Below are 22,329 nucleotides of genomic sequence, written 5' to 3'. Positions count from 1 at the left end.
TTTTGTCTCAGTTTTTGGGCCTGTATGAGTCAAATTTCACCACACCCAATGACAAAAACGCAACTATTGCATAATTTTGTCTTATCCATCTATCAGGTATATGTGGTTAAAATTTGGTAGCAATTACACGAAATCTTTAGGAAGGGTTTGTCTTGAAGTTAACCCTAGAAAAATAGCCAAAATAATTCTGTCCGGGTTATATTTGAGTGTCATGTCTGCGATCCCTCACCAAACTTAAATGTTCACCAGGACGAAAACGTCTTTAAAATTTGTTGACTTGTTTTTAATCAGGGAAAATACTCACAGTAATAAAAGTCAAATTGTAATGAAAGTTGAGTTAAGCATGCTGCTAACATTACGAGCCACTAGTAGGCGATGGAGTGACTGTGAGTTCGCTCACCGACACTACCGCACCGCCGCAGAAGAAGAAGAAAGCGTAGAAGAAGAGAAAGAAGCGTCGTTTTTAAACCCTCATCAACGGTCGTGAGTCGTGACGTGGCTAGTGTGACCGTCGTGTCAAGAAACAAAACAACACTGCAACAACACGTCACTACATAACAATAACAACAGATGAAAACTTGTGTAATGCGACGCCTCGCCTCGCCTTCAACGTGCTTGTTCGTGGACTTTAATGAACGCGGACGTGCTGCTGGGGTGAGCGAAACAGCAAAAACAAATCCTGTTGCTAACAACAGCTAAGGACTACGTCTAGCGTTACAACGGTCTTTTAAAAAGTTACATTGACATTGTACTGACTATGAAGTAAAAGTAAACAAAACAGTCCAAATAGCGGTTAGTCGCGTGTGTTGCATTTGTAATGTGCACTTAGAGGGCGATTCTCTAGACATGAATGACACGCTGAAGTGCGACGCTAAAACAACATATTAAATGAAATATAGGTATGTTTCTAACATTTCCAAACCACCTGTTTATCGAAATAGCTAGAAATACGAATAAAATGAGCCCTAGTGTGTAATAATCGGATACGGATTAGGGATTTTATGACGCAAATAGGCCCATATTTTCTTGTCCAGAAATCAGTGTAAATCATTAGGAAATTTGTGACCGAAACCTTTACTCTTTGGTAGAAAAATGCTCATACGTTAGTTATTATTTTTAGAATCGGTTTTATTTGGTTTAGAATTAGTCTAATCTAATCAATTTTTCCGGGCCAAACCGAGAGCAAGTGCAGCGTCAGAATTATTTCAAACTTCACAGAAAACAAGAATGATAATAGTTCATCACGTCCATATAGTTTTCAATCGTGTCCGAATCCTGTTGTTTTTGGACACCGAATTCGAGGAACATTTTCGTCTTTGTCAGAACCGCAGAAACGCTTAACTGAATTGAACATTTCAAATTCGAAGTGGTAAAGGATTTCCCAACTACATCATTGGAAAAGAACAAGGATTACCTTGTGCGAAACAATGAGAAAACGTGATTTTGGTGAACTAAATCTGCTCAATCCAAGTGCTGGAAATCTGGCACAGCGAAATGGAAAGAAAATGGCAGTTTTCTGGATTTAGTTACATAACTAAATATTAGGATGCTCGTTCTTATCTTTCTGGTCTCTTGATGAGGGATTCTATTGTCAAAGATGTCTAGCTTCTTTGCCAATAGATAGTCTCAACTCATGATACATGGAACAAAGTAGGGAGATACTCTGTATAGCATATAAAAAAATCAATCTGAATCTAGAGAATGCACTTTTGTTTCTTAACAATACCATAAAATATCTGAATGGTCTGCTGGTGTATGTATAATAACATATGTATTGGCATTGCCTCTCACATGTTTCTCGCTGTACATTAAAACTGTTTGGGATATTTGGCTTTGGGGTGAAAGTTCAGGATGAACCTTAAATGTATACGATAACCTTTAAAAAGACAGTATTTGTATTTGATATATTCACACATATGAAAAGACTACAAAAGGTTGCTGCTGTTGATTTTCAGAATTCCTGCCGGCTGGACTTGTAGGTGACAGTTCCATGGACAAACTGGACTTCTCTGAAGAGGAGATCCAGCAGCAGCTGGAGCTACTGGGATACACTAACGTCCCCAGACACAAACTGCGAGAGTTCAAACGAGGTGACTCCATGTCTCATCCAATGACATCCAACATGAGCTGGAGGCACACAGATAGGTTGAGTCATAAGTAGGGTTGGGAATCGAAAACGGATTGGAACCAGGTCTAATGTTCCGGTTCTCCCGGAAGCGTTCAAATTAAAACAATTCTGTTCCCAGTTTCAACTGAGTGAGTGAAACCAAATAAAATAGTTAAAACAGTTAAAATAACTATTTTAACAATGCTATATTTAACTTTTAGCTGAAACATTAATTAATGAATATTAAGTCAATCGGGTTAGTTCCACACACAGTGCCTTTTAGTTCATAGGTTTGATATTGATACTGGTTATAAAGAACCTCGAGTCAAATGTTCATTTTAGCCAATGCTGCGAGCTGCTTAGAAAATTGATGTTCATAATTTGGACACCCTTTATTTAAGCCATGCAAACTTTTTTGACCCAGTCCCCTAAAAGAATCGGAATCAAGAATCGTTTGGAACCGGAATCGAACTAAGGAACCGGAATCGCTCAAATTCAAACGATGCCCAACCCTTGTCATAAGTAAAGCTGTAAGCTCAGGTGATCGGCCCCTTGCACCCCCTACTTAGAGTTTTGGGGAGTTGGTTTGGGGCGCCAGGATACACACACTTGAAACAATTAATTAATTTTTGGTCATGTTGAGGCTCCCCAAAAAGGGGATTATTCATCTGACGAGTAATAAATACTAGAAACATATATACTAGGTGGCATTTTGTGTGTGTGCCTGCACAACTCATGAGAGTTATGTTGTTAGACCTGGAACAGCTCATTCAAAATGGCGGCCGGCCCAACTTGCCCACCGCGTCCGCTGATGCCAAGGTGGACCCCAGACCTCCTGCCTTCACCAAAGAGAAAGGTATGTGTGCATGCACATAGAGAGAAACGTTTGCGAGTATAGCTGTGTAACATTTGTGTGTAGTTGTGTAATGTTTGTACGTGTAGCTGTGTGATGTGTGTATGAAGCTGTGTATGTGTATAGCTGTGTGACGTTTTTTTTTTTTTTCAGTTGTGACATTTTTGTGTCTTGTCTGCCTGTCTGTCCGTGTCTCTATAGCTGTGTAATACATGTGCATAGCTGTGTGATTTGTGTTTGTGCGTAGCAGCATGATGACATATCTGTGTGTATGTTTAACGTTTGTGTGTTTATAGCTGTGTAATGCGTGTGCGTAGGTGTGTGATGTATGTGTTTGTGCGTCGCAGAGCAGCGTGACGTGTGTATATAGAGCTGTGTATGAATAGCTGTGTGACTTGTGTCTGTCTCTGTAGCTGTGTAACATGTTATGTCTTGCAGTGAGCCCGTGTGACATGGGCACATATGCTGGAAGCTTTTTTCTACACAACGAGCGGCGTAACACACAGGTGAGATGCAGATCTGCCCGCCGCCTGTGAAAGACTGGACATGTTTGTGTTTAAACCCCACCGACGTGGGGGATTACACCAAATGATTTCTGCTGAGGGCAACAAACAAAAAATGGAAGGAAAAGGTGGTTGTGGGCACTTCACCTTGTGTTTATGAGCCATCTTGTACAACGTAATTTATTCCTAAATTGAGAAATGTCCGTACTGATGTGTTAATTTTCACACTGCCTGTGAATATTCTAATTTATCCAGGTCATTTAATTCCCAGGGCATTGAATCGATCACAATTGGACTTTTTTGTTTGTCTTGAAGACGAACGTAGCAAACCCGTACATGGAGGACATGGAAAGGAGAGCTCTGAACTCTTTTAAGTGAACAACTCCAAATATTATATATTATCCCCCTTTTTTGCATTCCAAAAGATTCCATACGTGGTATGGGGCATGCCTCTAAGTAAATAGTTGAGTTTAACACATAAACACTAGCTACTGTGTCCTAACTAAGCCTGAAGCCTCCTCGGATGGGAGGTGAAACGTCTTCTAAGATGGTCCAGTTGCGGTCGATTCAGTGCCCAGAGAATGTTTACACTTTTTACCTCAATTAACATGTTAATAAATTATCGTTCTTGCCTCTATTGATAACGCTTTCTTGTGTCAAATGTGTATTGATTACTGTGACGCTGTGGCAGGTTCTTCGTCGGCGTGCCAATAAAGATGGACATCTGCAGCAGGACCACGCTGTGCCGGGGAGTTCACACAGTGCCGTAGCTCACATGTTGGTGCCCGACACCCGGGGCAGACATTTCATCAAGAGAAAAGTCCTGAGGTGTGTAATAATAATAATAATAATAGTAATAATATTTACGTGTGGCTGAAGGCTTTTTTCTTTTGTTGGCGGGCAGGAAGCGTGAAGGACAGTCGCTGGTCTGCGATGAATCCATTTATAGCCAAATTTCTGGTAACTTTTCTACTTTTTCTGTCTATAATATGCTGTATTCACTGCTTATTTATAATTTGATAACAAAAATATTTACATATATACAACTCTTAGAGCTCATTGAATTATGCCCCTAATGATGTGGCCACTGAGTGAACTGAAATGTATTTGATTATCCATCAAATTAAAAATAGCATATATTTTAGTATTAATTAATATCTAATATAAACTATAATGTTATTGTTAGTAATAGTTACAAATATTTTACAATATATAGTAGACGTTTTACTTTTAATGTACTGTGTAACCGAGTGGCTGCTGAGTGAACAAAAATTTCAATTTTAAATGTAATTAATAAAATTTGTAATTTCCATGCGTCCATCTACTTCAGTTTATCCGAGGGCCTGGAGAAAACAGGCACATGCACGGACTCCCGGGGAGCGCATGCAAACTCCACACAGGCGAGGCCGGATTTGAACCCAGGTCCTCAAAACTTGAAGCAGATGTCCTAACCAGTTGGGCACCTTTCTGCCTCCCAATAAAAAAAGCTCCTTACAAACATCTCAATCGGAATAAATAGGCTGAATTTCATTCAGTTTCACGGGGGTGAAATATTCCTTTTGTAAACCGTTCAGAAGTAAATTTCGTCATGTAAACCGTAATTCTCCGCAGCGCTCTGTCAGCGCATGCTCCGTTTTGACGTAAATGCACGGTGACGTGATTGTTGACATCCGTCATAAATATTGCCGCTCCCAACCAGAGCTCATATGCGACGCAGATCTTGTTTTTAACACTTCTAACTTGTTTTTATGAAGCGGTTGTTTGAATACATGTGTAAACACAATCCCAACTACTTTGCTAAATAGACGACGGACGTCCATCTTGATAATGACGTGACGTTCACATCAATTTTCGTATGTCACGCGGCTGTTCCAGTTAAATGTAGTGTACGTGTACGCCCAATCGAAATAGCTCACGTCACGTAAACAGTTGACCAGAGATCTTCAATCAGAATGACAAAAAAATCTCCATGAAAACTCGGCTATAACCCAGCGTGATGGGTCGTTCCTGAGGTCTTTAAGGGAGAGCCTGGACATCCTGCAGAGGAAACTCATTTCGGCCACTTATATCTGCAATCTTGTTCTTTCGGTCACGACCCACAGCTCGTGACAATAGATGAAGGTAGGACCGTAGATCGACCGGTAAATTGAGAGCTTTCCCTTTCGGCTTAGCTCCTCCTTTACCACGAATCCAAGACAGACCGATGCAGCAACCGCCTCACTGTAGACGCTGCCCCGAGCCGCCTGTCGCTCTCCCGCTCCATTCTTCCCTCACTTGTGAACAAGACCCCAAAATACTTGAACTCCTTCACATGGGGCAAGATCTCATTCTTGACCTGGTGAGGGCAAGCCACCTTTTCCCGACTGAGGACCATCGTCTTGGATTTGGAGATCCTGAGTCTCATCCCAACCGTGTCAAACTCTGTTCCAAACCGCTCCAGTGAGAGTTGAAGATCGCAATTTGATTAAAATGCAGAGATGGAAAACTGTGGTCACCAAACCCAACCCCCTCAACGCCCCTACCGGGCCTAGAAATTCTCTCCATAAAGGTTATGAACAGAATCCATGATGAAGGATGAACAGAATCGATGATGAAGGGCATCCTTGGCGGAGTCCAACCCTCACGAGAAACCAATCTTACTGTGTAATATATTTTTGAGAACTCTATGAACTGTATTAATAATAAAATATGTTTAAAATACACAAATTATAAAAAATATTAATAATCACATTTGTATTTGAATATTACTTACATGTAAATATTTATATATCAATTACATTATTAACATCTATGTTTGAAATACTACAGTAAGTTTTTAATAAAATGTATAATATGTTTTGATCATTTGATTTACTTATTACTTGTGTAAGGTTGTAAGCAGACGCATGAAACTCTACAAGTGGTCTTCGGGTGGCGCCACAGTCCTCCATGCTGAGAGCTGCCTCAGCTAATCAGCTTATTTGCGTCTTATGAGCTCTAAAAAGGTCCGCCTCCACCTCTTCCTCTTGGCCACTGTGCAAGAGGACGCCATGTACCGAATGTGCCAGGACGAGAGCTCCATTAGCTCCTCCTTTTGGTTCAGCGAGGAGGAGCAAGGGACCGATGATGACAGTCCGAAGGTCCCCACTGGAGAAGATGCCAGCGACGAAGACACCGGTACTGATGAAGATGACAGTTCGGAGGTCCAAACTGGAGAAGATGCCAGCGAAGAAGATGCCACCGGTGAAGACACCGGAAGTGACGAAGATGACCGGAGTAACGAAGCTTGTGAGAGCAACAAAGACGCTCGCAGTGACATCACCTCCGCGATGACATCTGGTTACGGCACCTTCAGACTGGAAGATCAGCACGTAGGAGAAGACCAGTACAGTTGTGGAGAAGGTTACCAGATGAGAGATGATAAAGAGGATGCCGGCTCACGGGACAGCTTTTATGATGACGCCACACAAGAGTCAGAAGACGACGAAGCGGACGGTTCTGGCTTCAACGTTCCTCATGAAGACCAGAAGAGACCAGAGAACCAGCAGCCTCAGTGGGATCTAAACGGTGACACCAAGAGTGAAGATTACTGGAAGAAACTAGGGAAGAAACCAGAGGAGTACCACCAGTCTTACTGTGGTCTCCACCCTGACACCAGGAGTAATGATGACCAGAAGAAACCAGAGGTAGATCACCAGTCTCTCTGTGATCTGCACCCTGACACCACGAGTGAAGATATTCCTCATGAAGACGAAAAACCAGAGAAGTCTCCCTATGGTCTCCAACCTGACACCAAGAGTGAAGATGACAAGAAGAAACCAGAGAACCAAGCGACTTACTGTGATGTCCTTGACGCCAGGATAGATGTTACTCATGATGACGAGAGAAAAACAGAGGAAGGCCACCAGTCTCTCTGTGATCTCCACCCTGACACCACAAGTAAAGATATTCCTCCTGAAGACAAGGAGAAACCAGAGAAGTCTCACTATGATCTCCAGCCTGACACCAGGAGTGAAGATGACAAGAAGAATCCAGAGAATCAGCGGACTCACTGTGATCTCCACCCTGACATCAGGAGTAAAGATGTTCTTCATGAAGACAGGAGGAACCACCAGTTTCAGTATGATCTCTACACTGACACCATAAAAGACTGCATTTTTCATGAAGATGAGAAGATGAGACATCTGAAACAAGAGAAGAAGCAGTCTAACTGTGATCTCTACCGTGACCACAGGAATGAAGCTATTCCTCATGAAGGTGAGGAGAATCCAGAGAAGTCTCACCATAATCTCCACCCTGTCATCAGGAGTGAAGAAATGAAACTAGAGAACAAACTCCATGAGCTCCACTCTGACATCAGAGGTGAGGATGTTCCTCGTGAAGACGAGAGCCACCAGTATATCCCTGATCTCCCCCCAGAAAGCAGAAAAGATAATAGTGTACCTTATAAAGAAAAGATGAAACACAGGAAACCAGAAAGGAACCACCATGCTCACTTTGATTTCTACCCTGGCACCACAAGTGATGATGAGACACGTGGAAATCAACATGTGCGGGATGAGGCGTTCCTATTGGACCAGGATGAAGCGGTGGACGCTCTTCTGCTTGGTGAGGGCGAAGAACGCATCAGGAAGTGGGACAAAAACTCTCGCCGCCCGGATGCAGAAGAAGAGTCCTGCAACAAGGAAGCCAAGTTTGTTGACTTAGGCGCAGACTTTTTCAACTTGGAGTTGGACGGAAACGTCAGACGGCAGGGTACATGACATATGTGACGTGTCGTCGTACGCTCTTTGATTGACGTGATCGCCGGCCAATCCAAGCTTTTCGATTGCCTTGGTGATGTAAAATTGTGTGCTGATGTTCCACAGATTGCTCCACTTTCCTGCAGGATCGTCTGTCTGCGCTACGCTTACACGAGGCGGAAAATGACAAAGCCAGTGTCCTGAGTGATGACATGGAGGGAGTCTCCCTCAGCACCTTTGGATCCTTCGTCACGCACTCGGTATGTTTTTTTCTACTATGTATGAAATCGTTGAGTGCTTGCTTACACAGTGAGCTAAAAGATGCTGCATGCTGTTGTTTGGTTGCAGACACAAACAAGTAGCGAAAGTGACTTCCGCACGAAACCCAAATCCTGTAAGTCCACTGCTAATTCATCTCGGGAAAAAAACAAATAAAATCACGTGTTGTGAACTGGATGAGTTAGAAGGTTTTATTAAAGATATTTAATTGCACAGTGCTACTTGAAAGTATGTGAACCCTTTGAACAGTTTGGATGTTTCTGTTGTTTGAAAAATACCTTTATCAGTTGCATGTATATGTTTAGTGGGAGCTATTTTAAGTAGCCCCAAAACTACTTTTACGCTAGTCGCAGGCCACTTAGGAGTGGAGCCGTCCAACTAGCCATCGGCTCGCTGCGTGAGTCACCACAACAGACACACTAGCCCAAAGAACACAAAATGATTGCATGCTTTTTTATTTTATTTACAATGATGCATTTTTCACATTGTAGCCATTGGCTAACCGCACAATGTAGTTATGCTAGAATTAGGCCAAGCTATTCTTACAAAGTAACTCGCAATACCGGCGAATAGTGACGCCGCTTCTTAGTTAGCCAGCCAGCTTTAGTCACTGGGCTAGTTTTTAGGGAGGTAAAATCAAGATTTAGTTCCAGTTTGGACGTATAGGGGTGGTCCATTTTTGCACTCAGCACATCTCCTTAGTGCTAAAACTGGGCCAAGCCCTATTTCCAAGGTGGGAGCGCCCATGAAATCGGGCTTTATCTCCTGCAAAATCATTCAAGAAAGTGAGGTGGAAAAATTGATAGAAGACTCAGAAGTAGTGCTTTAGCTTGGGTGCTATTGTATCTGCATGTTAGTTTAAGTTAATCTGTAATGAAATATTGATATTGAAAATTGAGTAGCATTCATGGGAGTTACTTTTTTAAATTATTTTTATTATTGTTATTTTTTTTTCTCCCAAAAAATAACAACAACAAAGCTGCCTGTTTCAACTTTGGCATAGAGACTTGGACAAGAAGAGAAGTGAGATGACACAAATTGTCCCGTTGACTCACAGTTACTGGTGTACACAAAGAACACAAAGAATGTGGACTTTTTTTAGGCAATGTGAAAGAAGTGAGGGAGTCTCTTTCATAATCAGAAGCATCCAAGTACAAAGTTATCACCTGTGTCGTTTTAGTCATCCGACCGGTCATGACGCAGCAGACCTTCAAGAAGGATGACCCGGTGGCCAAGTGAGACCTTGGACTCATTGTGGACTTCTGCTACCTCCTCGTGGTCCTAAAGTAAAGACCAGACACTTTGTTGTTCTGCAGGTATTTCCAGTACAAGCAGCTGTGGGATGGGGTCAGCATCCCTGGAGAGCGAGACCACCGGGAACTTCGCTGGGAAATCAGGGTAGGGGTGTTTTTTGTTTTTGCTTCTTTTTCGACAGCACTTCCCGAGTGAGTTTGTCACGAGTGTTTCCATGTGATTGCAGGAGCGACTCGCGTACCAGCCACCGGCTGTAAGTAAAAAGCCACCTTTCACTTTGCGGACACTCACAAACGCCGTGGTTCTTGACCTAGAGGTCCATGAGCATGTGCTTAAAACTAAGTGCAAGAAATTATTTGACATCTTTTTAAGAAAGTACATGCTGTATATATGGGGGACTGCCACCACAATAGAACAAACCTGTTAAATCAATGACTCTTCCCTATCTTAGCTTTGGGGCAATTAAAAGCTCTAAGATTGTGACATCACAAATCTGATATCCCCAAATGAAGAAACAAATTTTTTATTTTAAGAACAAAAGGCATATATTACAAGAAGTCACCCCCCCCCTTTTTTTTTTGTCTTTTTTTTTAAAAATTTAAGAAAAAATTGTGTTTTCTACTGAATAAAGATGTATAGAGAACCCTTGTATGTTTGCAGTTGGGCATTCCCAAATTCCCCTATTTGCTGCATTTGTGCTCCGATCAAAGCCACGTTTTATATAAAAATATTGCCTTGGTGGTGTCTTGGTACCAGCACCTACAATCCTGCTCACCATTATTGGCACCCATGACGTTTAAGTATTAAATGCTGAATATCTCTTGAATAAAGTGAATAAAGGGAAACATTTTTCTAGAGAGAAATATTTTGACACAAAAGAGCACATGATAAATATTTTATGGACAGATGAAACAAAAATAGAGCGTTTTAGCAATGCACACAAGCATTATGCTTACCGACGGCACAACGAAGCCTTTCAGAAAAAGAACACCCTGCCAACAGTCAAGCATGGTGGAGGATCCATAATTGTGTGGGGCTGCTCCGTTACATCTGGTGCTGGAGGCCTTGACTCTTTCACTGGTGTCATGCAATAAGAACATTTAAATCAAGATACTTTAGAGCAAAATGTCTTTATCAGTGTAAGAAAACTTGGTTTGAGATAAAGATCATGGGTCCTCCAGCAAGACAAAGACCCAAAGCACACAGGAATGGTTGAAAAGAAAAAAAATTGGACTGTTTTAAAATGGCCGGCATCGGGTCCTGATCTCAATGCAATTGGAAAATCTTTGTGGGGAGCTGAAATTTGCCATTTGGGGAAAAGAATCCTGCAAATGTTCAAGAGCTTGAACAAATTGCAAACGAAGAGTGGGAGAAAATACCACCTGAGAAGTTCAAAAGGTTTACAGATAGAAACAAGAAATGTTTGGAGGCTGTCATAGCTGCCAAAAGGGTGTGCAACCAAATATTACGGAGGGGTGCCAATACTGATTATTACAAAATCGAAGTTGAAAAAAAACCTATTTTCTTTGTTAAATTACTTTGGAGCTCCAGTTAAAAGATCCTGATGATATAAATTTAACACATTTCCATTTGTTTCTGAAGATATTATCCAGGTTATGCAAAAAATGAAGGGTTGCCAATAATAGTGAGCACTACTCTAGCTTGGTGATGTGCTTCATTTAATCAGGCTATAGCCGCCATCTGGTGGCAGCGATAGGTAATTACAAACCTTTTGGGGCATCAGCAAGTGGAGTTTCATTCACTCTTCAATTTCCCTGTTAAACTCTGACTTTGTCATATAAAATTACTTTATCGTGGAAAAATTGCTTATTCTTGTAAGATAACCAATTTTTATCCCGGCAAATACTTTGTTCTTGTAAACATTCAGATTTTCTTTTTGGAAAAAATTAATTTGTTTTTTATTTTTCTAAAAAAAAAAAAGGGGAACTTTTAATTCAAATGGAATTTTGGGGTACATATGGTAGTTGTTTAGTTGCTGTAATGATTACGTTGGGATCCTTGTAAGAGTTCCTCCCTGGACCCAAAATGTTTGTGAACTCCTGAACGAAATTGTGGGATGGAGAAAAGAATCTGACGGCTGACACTGTTTTTTGTTGCAGCCCAAAGCTCGCAGGAGTTACGTGGCCAACAGCTACGTGATTCCGACGGAGAAGAAGCGATCGGCTCTGCGGTGGGAGGTCCGCAATCGCATGGCGCACCCCGAGCTACCTCACAAGTTCACGTACCGCTTTTAAGGACCTTTTTCCATAGCTTTAATTAATTTCAGTGGCAACACAAGCAAAGGAAAGAACAGGAAATTTTGTCCAACAAAGATGATACAGGACATGGAGTCCCACTTCAGAAGTTCACATATCGATAATGGGACCTTTTAGTCTTTTTTATTTAAATTTTTGTGAGAAAAAGCAGGAACAGGAAGTGAGGTGAGAAATCAAGGCAACAATGCACTGGAACAGTAACGTAGACAAGATGCAGGACATTTAGTTGCACCTCAAATGTTTATACATCAAGTGGAGGGCCCTTTTTTAGGTCATTTTGCTTGTTTTTTGGGTTGCAGGAATAAGAATGGCGGTAACAAGACAGAAAACGAAATATAAAGCAGGAACAGGAAGTAAGGTGATATCATGCAGGTTCCACACCATCCAGGAAAAGAGTCCTATTTCAATAATTTAATCATCTATTGTTGGACTTGTTGACGGCTTTAATGCTTGTTTTTCTTTTTGCTATTACAACTCGCAGTCACAAGCACAAAGGTAAGAACAGGATGTGTCGGTAACAAAATTTTAGAACAAAGTGAGGTGATTAAATGCTGGAACAAGAGTTCACGTCATGATTTCAGGGGCTTGTAACATTCCTTAGCTTTTTGGTGACAAACAGGAACAAGCATAAAGGCTAGAACAGAATGTGAGATGACAAAAAGCTGCAAGAATACTCAAGAAAAAAAAATGACAAGCAGGAATAGAAAGGGAGGTAACATGCAGGACATGGAGTCCTACCGCATGAGCCCCTTTCACAATGTTCAGTGTTATTTTTTGTTATTCAAGTGACAAGCAGGAACAGAATATTAGATGACAAAGTGAGCTGAGAACACGTTCAAGTTCACATATCCATTTTAAGCCCTTTTCGGATCTTTAAGGTTGTTTTTTTGACAAGCAGGAACAAGTAGGATGACAGCACACGGGAACAAGAACGCTCTAGACTTCCATGTTCACATACTGATTTGGGGGCCTTTACTTTTCATCATCTTTTAAGTGGTGATAAAGCGTAGTTGACGAAAAAGGAACATTAAGTTCTTAAGGCCTTCATGTGTTTGAGCTTGTTTTGTTCACAAATAAAACATTTGTTATTGTCATTATGAAATTTATTATTCAAACATGCATTTAGGGGAAGTCAGCATAGGGCAATTTAAAAGGGTAGAGCGGCGTGTAGCGTTGGTCGTGCCAAAGCAGTTTGTCCTCCAGGAAGCGCAGCGTCTCCAGCGTGAGGACTATGCCTTCGTGCTTCAGAAGGCTGTGCACGTTCAGACCTGTGCAAACACAGGACCAACACAAACTACTTAGTGTTGACGTTCAATTGAGGTGACAACAGATGTAAGAACATGACAAATGTTGGGAAGGGGGTTCAGGGGAAGGAGTCAAGAACATACAAAAGTAAGGTGATGAGCAGGAACCGGAACCAAGGCAAAAATGTGGGAACAGCAAGTGGATTGATGACTCATAGGAACAGGGTGCAAGGAAGTGACAGTGTTCGGGAACAGGAACGGCAGAATCGGGTAGGGACAAGAAGTAAATTGCTAACCCACAGGAACATGAAAAGGAGGTGAGGTGATACCATACTAACAGGGTATACGATGACATGCAGGAACAAAGAATCAAGTGAGGTGCCAAGCAGGAACAAGAACTGAGGCCTAAACATGTAGGATAGAGATAAGTCGATCATTTTGTCCCCCCCAGGGCCGATAGCGATTATCTGTAGTCAAGGAGGCCGATAACCGGTATTTGGAGTGGATATTCATTTGCTGTAAAAGGGAAATATTGGTGTCAAATTTTTGAACAATACAAATTGCAACACTACGTTTATATGCCTTCGAGCAGATTTTCAGATTTGCAACATGTTAAAAGTTGTTTTTTTCTTAGCCAATAGATACCTTTGTTTAAAAATTCTAAGAAAAGCTGCAGGGAGCTACCAGGCTCAGCAGCATTAAGGCTTAAACAACTAAATAGCCCCTAAGGTTTTCTACAGTTTACAATTGAAATAACATTTTAATCTTTCACTTTTAAGTTCAAACAAAAACAGGGAGTTCTCTGGCTTACCCACATCTCTCAAAGATAACTAAAATTGCAAATAAATAAATTGAGTAGTTTCCTGAAGTTTACCCAGTTTTAAATTGGCCATTGGATTTAAAAATAATAATAATAATCGGCACGGCCAATTCTCCATCCCTATAGTAGGAGAAACGAGTGAATAAATAAGACATAGCAATTACGCGAGGCGACAACAAGCAGAACAAGAATGCAGGTAAGATTGTTAGAAGTGAAGTGCCTACATGCAGGAACAAGAGTTGTATGCGAGATAACTCACCGAGGGCTGGAATTAGGTTGACGGTCTTGAGAGTGGCCGTGGCCTTCAGGATGTTGTCGGGAAAGTTGTCATCACTGAAGAAACCCACACAGGAACATTACAAGGACGTCAGAGGAACAAGAATATCAATATCGGAAGAATGACAGAAGACTGTCAAAGGAATGAGATCAGAATGACAACATCGCAAGAATGTCAGTTCAAATCAAAGCGGGACTTACACGTCGACAATGAGCAGCGACTCCTCCCAGTCTTTGAGTCTGACGGCATCCAGCAGGTCACGAGAGTCCGGACTCCGGATGTCGAGCGAGTCTACCACATGAAGAAAACCCTTGACAGACAGACAGACGGACACCAGAGAACATTCATTCATTCATTCATTTTCCATACCACTTATCCTCACTAGGGTCGCGGGCGTGCTGGAGACTATCCCAGCGAACTGGTCGCCAGCCAGTCGCAGGGCACATATAAACAAACAACCACTCGCAGTCACATTCGTACCTACGGGCAAATTAAGAGCCTTCAATTAAACGACCATGCATGTTTTTGGGATGTGGGAGGAAACCAGCGTACCTGGAGAAAACCCACACAGGCGCAGGGAGAACATGCAAACTCCACACAGACGAGGCCGGATTTGAACTCAGAAATGTGAGGCAGATGTGCTAACCAGTCGCTCACTGTGCCGCATGCAGCTTTAATTCTGACTAGGGCCTGACCAATAACAGATTAATTGTCCATGAATTAAAAAAAATATGCAATGAATAGAATTAAGTTCTTTTTTTGGTACCTCAAAACTTACAACAAAAAAGAAATGAATTACAGGAAGGACATATGACTGTTTTATAGATTTTTAAGAAGTACAAAAACATGCAAAACAAAACCAAAAAAAGCATTAACTGACAAATGTATATTTAAATTCGGCCATAATTGTATGCAGTATAAGCAACATAATGAGTGTTATGAAGTTACTGACAATACATTTATGCCTTATGCCTTTTCACGTTAAATCACATTTCTTCTACTCCATTATTTTCTTTGCTATTAAGTGATGACTTCAAAATAATAAAAAAACAGACACCTTTCTCTGATGTCAAAACATCTTTGACAGAGTTGCATTTTAAATATGATGTAGAGAGAGTTAAAACTGAAACAGGACCAAATTTTAACACGAATAATGCACTGTGTTATAGAAACCTTATAAACCTATACTGTGATTTCTTGTGTATAATGTGCATTTTTTTCTATTAAAAAAAAATCAATAGGGCACATTTTACATGGGTATAAAGAAAATAAAACATTTCTTTCACATTGTATAAATGTAGACCAGTACCAGGGTTGTGAAAAAAAGATGTACTTTAATTTAAATATGTCGAATGTTAAAAATGTATATATTATTTCGGTAAATTTTCAATGCTCACCTGAGAATCATGACATCCTTGCGGGTCCATATTGATTAAAAAAAATTAAAAATATTACTGATTTTGATCTGATATTTTCAGATGGGAAATGGGACATAAAAAAAAAAAAAAAAAAAAAAGAGAGATGTCCACACAAATTTAGGTGATGATTGGTCGTAGTTTCGTGACATTAAGCAATGCTAAGCTTTTTTACATTTCAAGCGTGGAGTGTCCCGACACGGGATTACAAAAATAAAAATAAAAATTAATGTTAGCACATGAACGCAGCAGAATATTTCTTTGAAAAACCTACTCAAATCTGGATACTACTTCGTTTTGAGTATATGGATAGCAGGAATCAATGGTGTGCGTTAGACAAAGGTAGAAGGGTTTTCCTGATTTTTGGGCGTGTGGACTACAATTGAAAGCACATTGTACAAGAGAAATTGCAGTACGATTACAAACGTTGCGTCTTCACGGCCATATGAGAGGATGGAGAAGAATGTCATTTACGTAGAATAACGTTCTGTCAACCACACAGTCATCATACCATCCAAACTGAGTAAGCAAATACATTTTGGTAGCAAAACACTGATCATGTATATATAATTAAAGATGTTACGTCTTAATGGACATGAAAGGATGGATTTTAAAAAATGGACAGTGAGGGAGGGGGCTTTTCTAATGGGCAGAGGAAAGGTCATTCACAAAAAGGCTAATATCGGCCCTAATTCTGATCTTTTCTGATGATCTACAACGGCGTGCCCTACCTGGGCCACCTTGGAGCTCAGGGCCACCTTGAGCCCCAGGACGCGCACCTTCATAGGCAGCATGTAGTAGTAGCTGGTGGGTCCCCGGGGGCCATGGGAGACGCCCCCTGATGACAACACACCACATCAGAACCACAACACAACTGAAAATGTGTGCGCCAGACCCAAAATGTGGGCTCACCTCCCCTCCACAGGGGCGAGCGTATGCTGCCATGGCGAGCGCGGCCCCCTCCCTTCTGGTTCCACGGTTTGCGGCCGCCACCGCGCACCTCAGACCTCACCTTGGTGTTGGCGTGACTCTATGACACACATACACACACACACACACACACACACACACACACACGAGTTCAGAACAGGAATTAAAACCACAACATACAGCAAGTGAGGTGAAGACATAAGAACAGTAAATAAGACTTAAACTAGCAGGAGCAGGAAATGAGCTGGGACCACACAGGAACAGGAAGTGAGGTGATAACAGGAATACAAAATGAGACTACTACACACAGGAACAGAAAGTTAGCTGGGACGATGCAGGAACGGGAAGTGAGCTGGTATCATATAGGAACAGGAAGAGAGCAAGAGCCATGCAGCTACAAAAAAAATTAGCTGAGACCACGCAGGAACAGGAAGTGAGCTGGGACCACAGAGTAGGGCTGGGCGATAACTCAATGTGTATCGCGATGGACACGTGATCAATAATATAAAATACACTCGAAAAAATGTTCGATAGAAAAAAAAAACAAATCTGGAAAAAAACTTCACCGCCTACAGGAGGCTTTAGGGCCCATCTCACTTCTCTCTTTGCTGGCTCACTGTCGTTGCATTAATACTATTGGAAAGAGAAGTCAGAAGATAGAAAGAGAATTGAGACCCACCCTTCGTCTCTACTTTCTCGACCTATCCCGGCCCAGCTAAGCAAATTTGGTAACGTCATCAAACTCATTCGCTCGTTTGAACTGAAACCTAGTCTTAGAAGAAATAACCTGAGTCACATGGACAGTACCGACTTAATGTTTCACCATAAGGTCTCTGAACTACTTTAAAACTAAAAAATAAAACGCCTTGCAAATGAAATGGGGGGGAGTGTGAAAATAAATTTGATGAGAGGGAACACTAGACCACCCCAGGAGTCCATCAAAATAAGGCCCATGCAGATCTGGTGGTGTATTTCAAAATAAAAGTCTTCTGAAATCTGCATATTCAACTGTCAGTTTACTTTATTTAAAAAAAAAAGAAGATTCAACATAAACCATTTCATATCACTAGACCATCCCAGTTCTGGGGGACAAGAACGGACAAAGAAAGGACAAGACGCAGACATAGAATGTGTGATGGGACCACGCAGGAACAAGGAGTGAACTTACGATGCGTTTGTAGTTCCTCTGCCACACTTCTACGCTGTGCAGGATGTCCAGCCTTGACAGGAACAAACACTTTCAGCTCAAAATTGTTGCACTTTAGCGTTTGGCGTCACCGCGAGCCGGCCGTTACCTGGGAGGGACTGCGAAGACGTCTGGATGGAGCTCGGCCAGGCCCAACGGGTCGCCGCCCCGTCCCTCTAAAGCGTCCACCCATAGCCGCACAGCACTCCGGTGGGCAGGAACGTCGGCGTCACAAGACCTCAGTAGGGGCAGCGGGGAGTCCGGCGGGGGTGGCGGGCGCCCTGAGGGAGGAAATAACATTCGGAAACATTCAGCGTCCATTCGTGAGACATACGTTCAGAATGGGCAAGGGTTTGGACTCACTGGTTCTGGGCGGATCTCGCAGGTTGGCGGGAAGCAGCAAGTTGGGCGGAAGAACGTTTTCACCGACCAGTGACGACGCACACTTGAAACGACAACATAATTTACACAATGAAACTGTAGTTTTCAAACCAGGTGTACCGTATATTGGTTTAAATAAAAATGTCATTAATTTGGAAAAAGACACCAAGGAAGGTAAACGCCTACGTTCACTTCCGGGTTAGTCCGATTTACGCTTTAACGTTAAAATCCAACTAATTTTGTCTCGTAAAGGGGAACCGCGTCACTTTTTATATGTATAAAATTTAGGAGAGAGCGACGTCAAACCTTTTGTCAGTCTCATAATATAAAAGTTGCTACATTTTATGAAATATGAGTTCTAGATGACAGAGGCTTACTTAAACTCAAAATACATTTAATAATTTAGTAATGATTTAATAATGGTGAAAGAAAGAAAATATGCGTAGGAAAAGGGAAATACAACGTGTATTTGGACTAAAGCTACTAATATTGTACAGTCAGGTCGGCGCTGTTGTGTTACTAACGAACGTAGATCAGCTGGGAGCTCATGTACAAAAGGTGCGTACGCACATAAATGTGGCATACGTTGTTTTTCATGGCAAAGTTCAGATGTATCAAGAGTGAAATGACCGTGGGAATGTGCAGTGCCTCACGCCAACTTCATGGCTACACGTTTCTGCAGCTGTTGGCGCTTTGACGACACTTAGAGGTGATGCTGGGAAACGGTTATCATCTCCCCGTAGCTGGGGAGCTGATAGCAAGAGCCAGGAAGCAAGGCAAGAGCGAAGAACCAAGAGAGGGGCAGAGGAGGGAGCCACTGGTTAAATACCCAGGGGGCGTGTTCAAAGAGGAACGAGGACCAGACGAGACCACACCTATCGGCTTGAATCTAGTCTACAATTTTAACCCATAAAATGGGTTTAAAATCATATATGAATATAAAATGTTCCCAACTTTGTACTCTTTACTCATAGGTCAAGCATATAGAATGACTGTTCAAACGTTAGTCTTGGCAAATCAACTGCGTATTGTTCAATCACATTTCATACTGCTTGGGGTTTCAAATCAGGACGAACAGTTCTCAAAGTCTTGCAACTGCACCGGTAAAGTTGACACACTGAAACAGACATCAAGGCATACATTTTGAATATTTCTGCAGAGTTCGTGAAATATCAAATCGGACATTTTATCTTCAGTTCAAAACAACTGAATGGAAGTTTATGGGTTGAAATACTCTCAAACGCCAGTAGGTGGCACCTTGCGTGCACATTTGAATATTAAGCAAATAGTTTGTTGCTGTATTTGCATTCCATCGTCGATCTGTCCCTTTTGGCTGCTCTCACTTCAAACAAAGAAAAGGACTCTTTGATGACTGTAAACCAAGATAATTAATTAATTCATTAATTTAGGGTCCAGTAGGTGTCTTCTAGTGGTTGTTTTGAACAGCAGGGCCGCTTGGAAGCAGTTTATCAAGCTGTGGGGGAGTCACTGTGACACCTCAGGTCGCGGGGAGCATGTCCGCTACACCAGGGTACCGCGAGCCATAGCTTAATACTTTTGCTAGGGATAAACCGATTAAATTAGCCAGGTCGATATTCATTTTGACGCATATCGACATTGGCTTTTTTTTTTTTTTTTTTTTTTCCCCCGACAGCTGATACAAGATAAATTTCAAACTGGGTAACCTTAAGGAGACTATTTATTTATGAAATTTTCCATGAACTTCACAAGAGATGCTGCTGACTCTGGGAACTCCCTGTACTTTTTGTTTGAGCTCAAAACAAAGATACGTGAATTACTTGTGTGTTTTTGACATACTTGGCAAATAAAGAAGAATGATAATGATTAACATTTTGGTTATAATGAAATGTGAAAACTTTATTGTAGAAAACAGTTGGGAGCTATTTATTTATTTTCATGGAGCTATCTAAAGACATGCTGCTGAGCCTGGGAGCACCCTGCACTTTTTCAATTTTAAAATAAAGATGTGGATGAAGTGGCTGGGGAGAGGGAAGTCTAGGCGTCCCCGCGAAAGCTACTGCCCCCCGACCCGAAATCGGATAAGCGGTAGAAAATGGATGGATGGATGTCCATTGCCAAACATAAAAACAAAAACTTTAACATGCTGAAAATCTGAAAACTGTTTAATAAACATATGCTTCAAAACATCTAAATCAAGTTACTGTAGTTTCACGACTATAAGGCGCACTTAAAAGTCATCAATTTTCTCCAAAATGGACGGGGCGCCTTATAATGCTGCACGCCTTGTGTGTGCACCGACTTCCACACCTAAATCTCGACAGCCAAGGAATTTATATTAAGACGTTGGCTCGGAATTGGTGCATTTTCACCGGTTTTAAAATTCACAATTTTCTTAATTGTCACAGTAAAATGATACTGGTATCACTGGAAATAATAATGAAAGAAAATGATACTTATATCACTGGAATCGTCTTTAAAAGATCTGTCTTATGTAAATTATTACATCCATCCATCCATCCATTTTCTGTACCGCTTATCCTCACTAGGGTCATACTTAAGTAAATTTATTAAATGTAAAATTTAACACACACCTACTGTAAGGGGTCCTCTGAACCAAAACATTTTAAGGGGTACCCAACACGAATATGTAAAACAAAACTACAAAAATTAATAATTATCTGCACACAGGCTCAATGCAAATACGATGATCAACATGTTTAAATCGTGTCACCTTAATATATCGACAGGCAGAGTAGCGAGATAGGTGCTAACTCACCCGTTTCGCGGCTCCTCTTTCGCACAGCAGCAGAGAACAACGCAAAAACATTTTGGGAGGTGTTTGAGTTCATAACAAAGCGAGGTGAACGAATGTCGCTGCCTGCCGGCTCGCTCGGAACGTCCGCGTGAAGGCAAGTCGAGCCCGGCCGGACAAGTGGTGCCCTCTTGAATAGATATCGTAGATGGCTATTCAGTTCTTCGCCTTATGGCGCCTGTCAATATGCCCTATAGTGCTGGTTGGTCGCGCTTTGTTGTCGCATCTCCTGGCGAGTCGCATGAATATGACGTTTCAGATGCTATCTCGCGAGAACCTGTTGATAAAAACGAACTTTCAACTCCTTTGTGCGCGTCATATTTCGCGTATGACTCCAACCCTTATTTGACATAGAATGCTATCAGAATATTATAACTGTTTAAACATGTTGAATTTGTCGTCACTCGTGCCCAGTCAGAAGCAAATTCTCAAAATGTTGTCGTTTGTTCAGCTGAAATGCAAAGAAAAATAGAATGATGATGCCCTCCTTAAGAACAATGTATATTTTATTTGAAAATGTAAATAATTTGAATATCAACAACATATATTTAACACACACATACTTGACCTGATCACTGAGTTTTTCGGATATCCAGATTAATCAATCTGAGTTAATACATGAATTTATGCGATTATTTTTTTGTGATTAATCATGAGTTAATACTTTAATTTTGACAGCCCTAATATATATACATTAAAGTGACAGCTGAGGGGGCGAAGTCGAGGCAAGCTTGCTATTGTTGCGCAACCTCTATTGGACACACGACAAACTGCAGTCTCACCTCAAGCATTTAAGGGACAATGAAAACACAGTACAAAATTTTTTGAGCTTAAGCACACGTTACTGTGAAAAAATACAAAAAAAAAAAAAAAAAATCAACAAAAATGTCACAAAACATTTTCTTGTTGCGATTTTGGGTTTGTCCCATCAGCGAATCACTGGCACAATTTGTTTGACACCCTTTTTAACGGCAAGTCACCAAGGGAGTCAATGCAGTCTGGGCCCAGCCAGATTGGCCCTAATGAAGGAGAACACACCCTGGTGTGTGTGACCAGGTTGGATTCCCGCTGTGCAAGCGTTCACCGGGCACGGTGCAAGGCAGCCCGGCAGAGGACCTTGTCCTTGGCGTAGCCCTTGGAAGAGGCAGCTCGGTCCAGGTGGGCCACCACAATCACAGATCACAGAGGTCACAGAGGCGTGTGCATGCAGCACTCAGTAGCGGGCTACATGGCATAGAGCTATGGGGTCAGGTGACAGACCTACAGGTAGTAGTAGCAGCCCAGCAACT

The 22,329-nt window shown here is 41.6% G+C and overlaps 2 protein-coding genes across 5 annotated transcripts; one reads left to right on the top strand and one right to left on the bottom strand.

The window, feature by feature from the left end:
• Window positions 1–481: 481 nt before the first annotated feature.
• hyls1 (HYLS1 centriolar and ciliogenesis associated) lies at window positions 482–15,648 on the top strand. 4 transcript variants are annotated; one of them, XM_061680315.1, is made up of 12 exons: window positions 482–654; window positions 1,956–2,090; window positions 2,862–2,963; window positions 3,399–3,466; window positions 4,155–4,291; window positions 4,368–4,423; window positions 8,311–8,444; window positions 8,533–8,578; window positions 9,644–9,698; window positions 9,780–9,861; window positions 9,944–9,970; window positions 11,838–15,648. In XM_061680315.1, exons 2-12 carry the CDS (start codon window positions 1,991–1,993, stop codon window positions 11,970–11,972), a joined length of 942 nt encoding a protein of 313 aa, XP_061536299.1. In that variant the 5' UTR covers window positions 482–654; window positions 1,956–1,990; the 3' UTR covers window positions 11,973–15,648. The 4 variants fall into 4 exon arrangements, 2 of the variants coding, with proteins under 2 accessions (XP_061536299.1, XP_061536298.1); XR_009768827.1 differs by lacking the exons at window positions 482–654; window positions 1,956–2,090; window positions 2,862–2,963; ... (1 more) ...; window positions 4,155–4,291; window positions 4,368–4,423 and adding an exon at window positions 6,282–8,197 and having other exon boundaries at window positions 11,838–12,158; window positions 12,293–15,648; XM_061680314.1 differs by lacking the exons at window positions 482–654; window positions 1,956–2,090; window positions 2,862–2,963; ... (1 more) ...; window positions 4,155–4,291; window positions 4,368–4,423 and adding an exon at window positions 6,282–8,197.
• mrpl4 (mitochondrial ribosomal protein L4) lies at window positions 12,101–21,254 on the bottom strand. The gene is made up of 9 exons (XM_061680316.1): window positions 21,005–21,254; window positions 18,229–18,310; window positions 17,975–18,146; window positions 17,848–17,899; window positions 16,662–16,779; window positions 16,481–16,587; window positions 14,535–14,644; window positions 14,317–14,390; window positions 12,101–13,261 (listed from the first exon to the last, which is right to left on the bottom strand). The coding sequence occupies exons 1-9, from the start codon at window positions 21,053–21,055 to the stop codon at window positions 13,116–13,118; spliced, it is 912 nt and encodes a 303-aa protein (XP_061536300.1). The 5' UTR covers window positions 21,056–21,254; the 3' UTR covers window positions 12,101–13,115.
• Between the last annotated feature and the right edge of the window lie 1,075 nt (window positions 21,255–22,329).

This window comes from Phycodurus eques, chromosome 6 (genome assembly GCF_024500275.1).
Source record: "Phycodurus eques isolate BA_2022a chromosome 6, UOR_Pequ_1.1, whole genome shotgun sequence".
NCBI lineage: Eukaryota > Metazoa > Chordata > Actinopteri > Syngnathiformes > Syngnathidae > Phycodurus > Phycodurus eques.
Note: the sequence above shows the minus strand (reverse complement) of the source record. Positions and strands in the feature narration are given on the sequence as shown.

Excerpts from the sequence above, each read along its gene's own strand:
- hyls1 (XM_061680314.1), top strand. The coding sequence starts at position 6,433 with ATGAGCTCTAAAAAGGTCCGCCTCCACCTCTTCCTCTTGGCCACTGTG. Across the intron at positions 8,198-8,310 it reads CGGAAACGTCAGACGGCAGG|ATTGCTCCACTTTCCTGCAG; the intron begins GTACATGACATA and ends GATGTTCCACAG. Across the intron at positions 9,862-9,943 it reads AACTTCGCTGGGAAATCAGG|GAGCGACTCGCGTACCAGCC; the intron begins GTAGGGGTGTTT and ends ATGTGATTGCAG.
- mrpl4 (XM_061680316.1), bottom strand. The coding sequence starts at position 21,055 with ATGTTTTTGCGTTGTTCTCTGCTGCTGTGCGAAAGAGGAGCCGCGAAA. Across the intron at positions 18,147-18,228 it reads GCGAGATCCGCCCAGAACCA|GGCGCCCGCCACCCCCGCCG; the intron begins GTGAGTCCAAAC and ends TTCCTCCCTCAG. Across the intron at positions 13,262-14,316 it reads CAACCTAATTCCAGCCCTCG|GTCTGAACGTGCACAGCCTT; the intron begins GTGAGTTATCTC and ends GTGTTTGCACAG.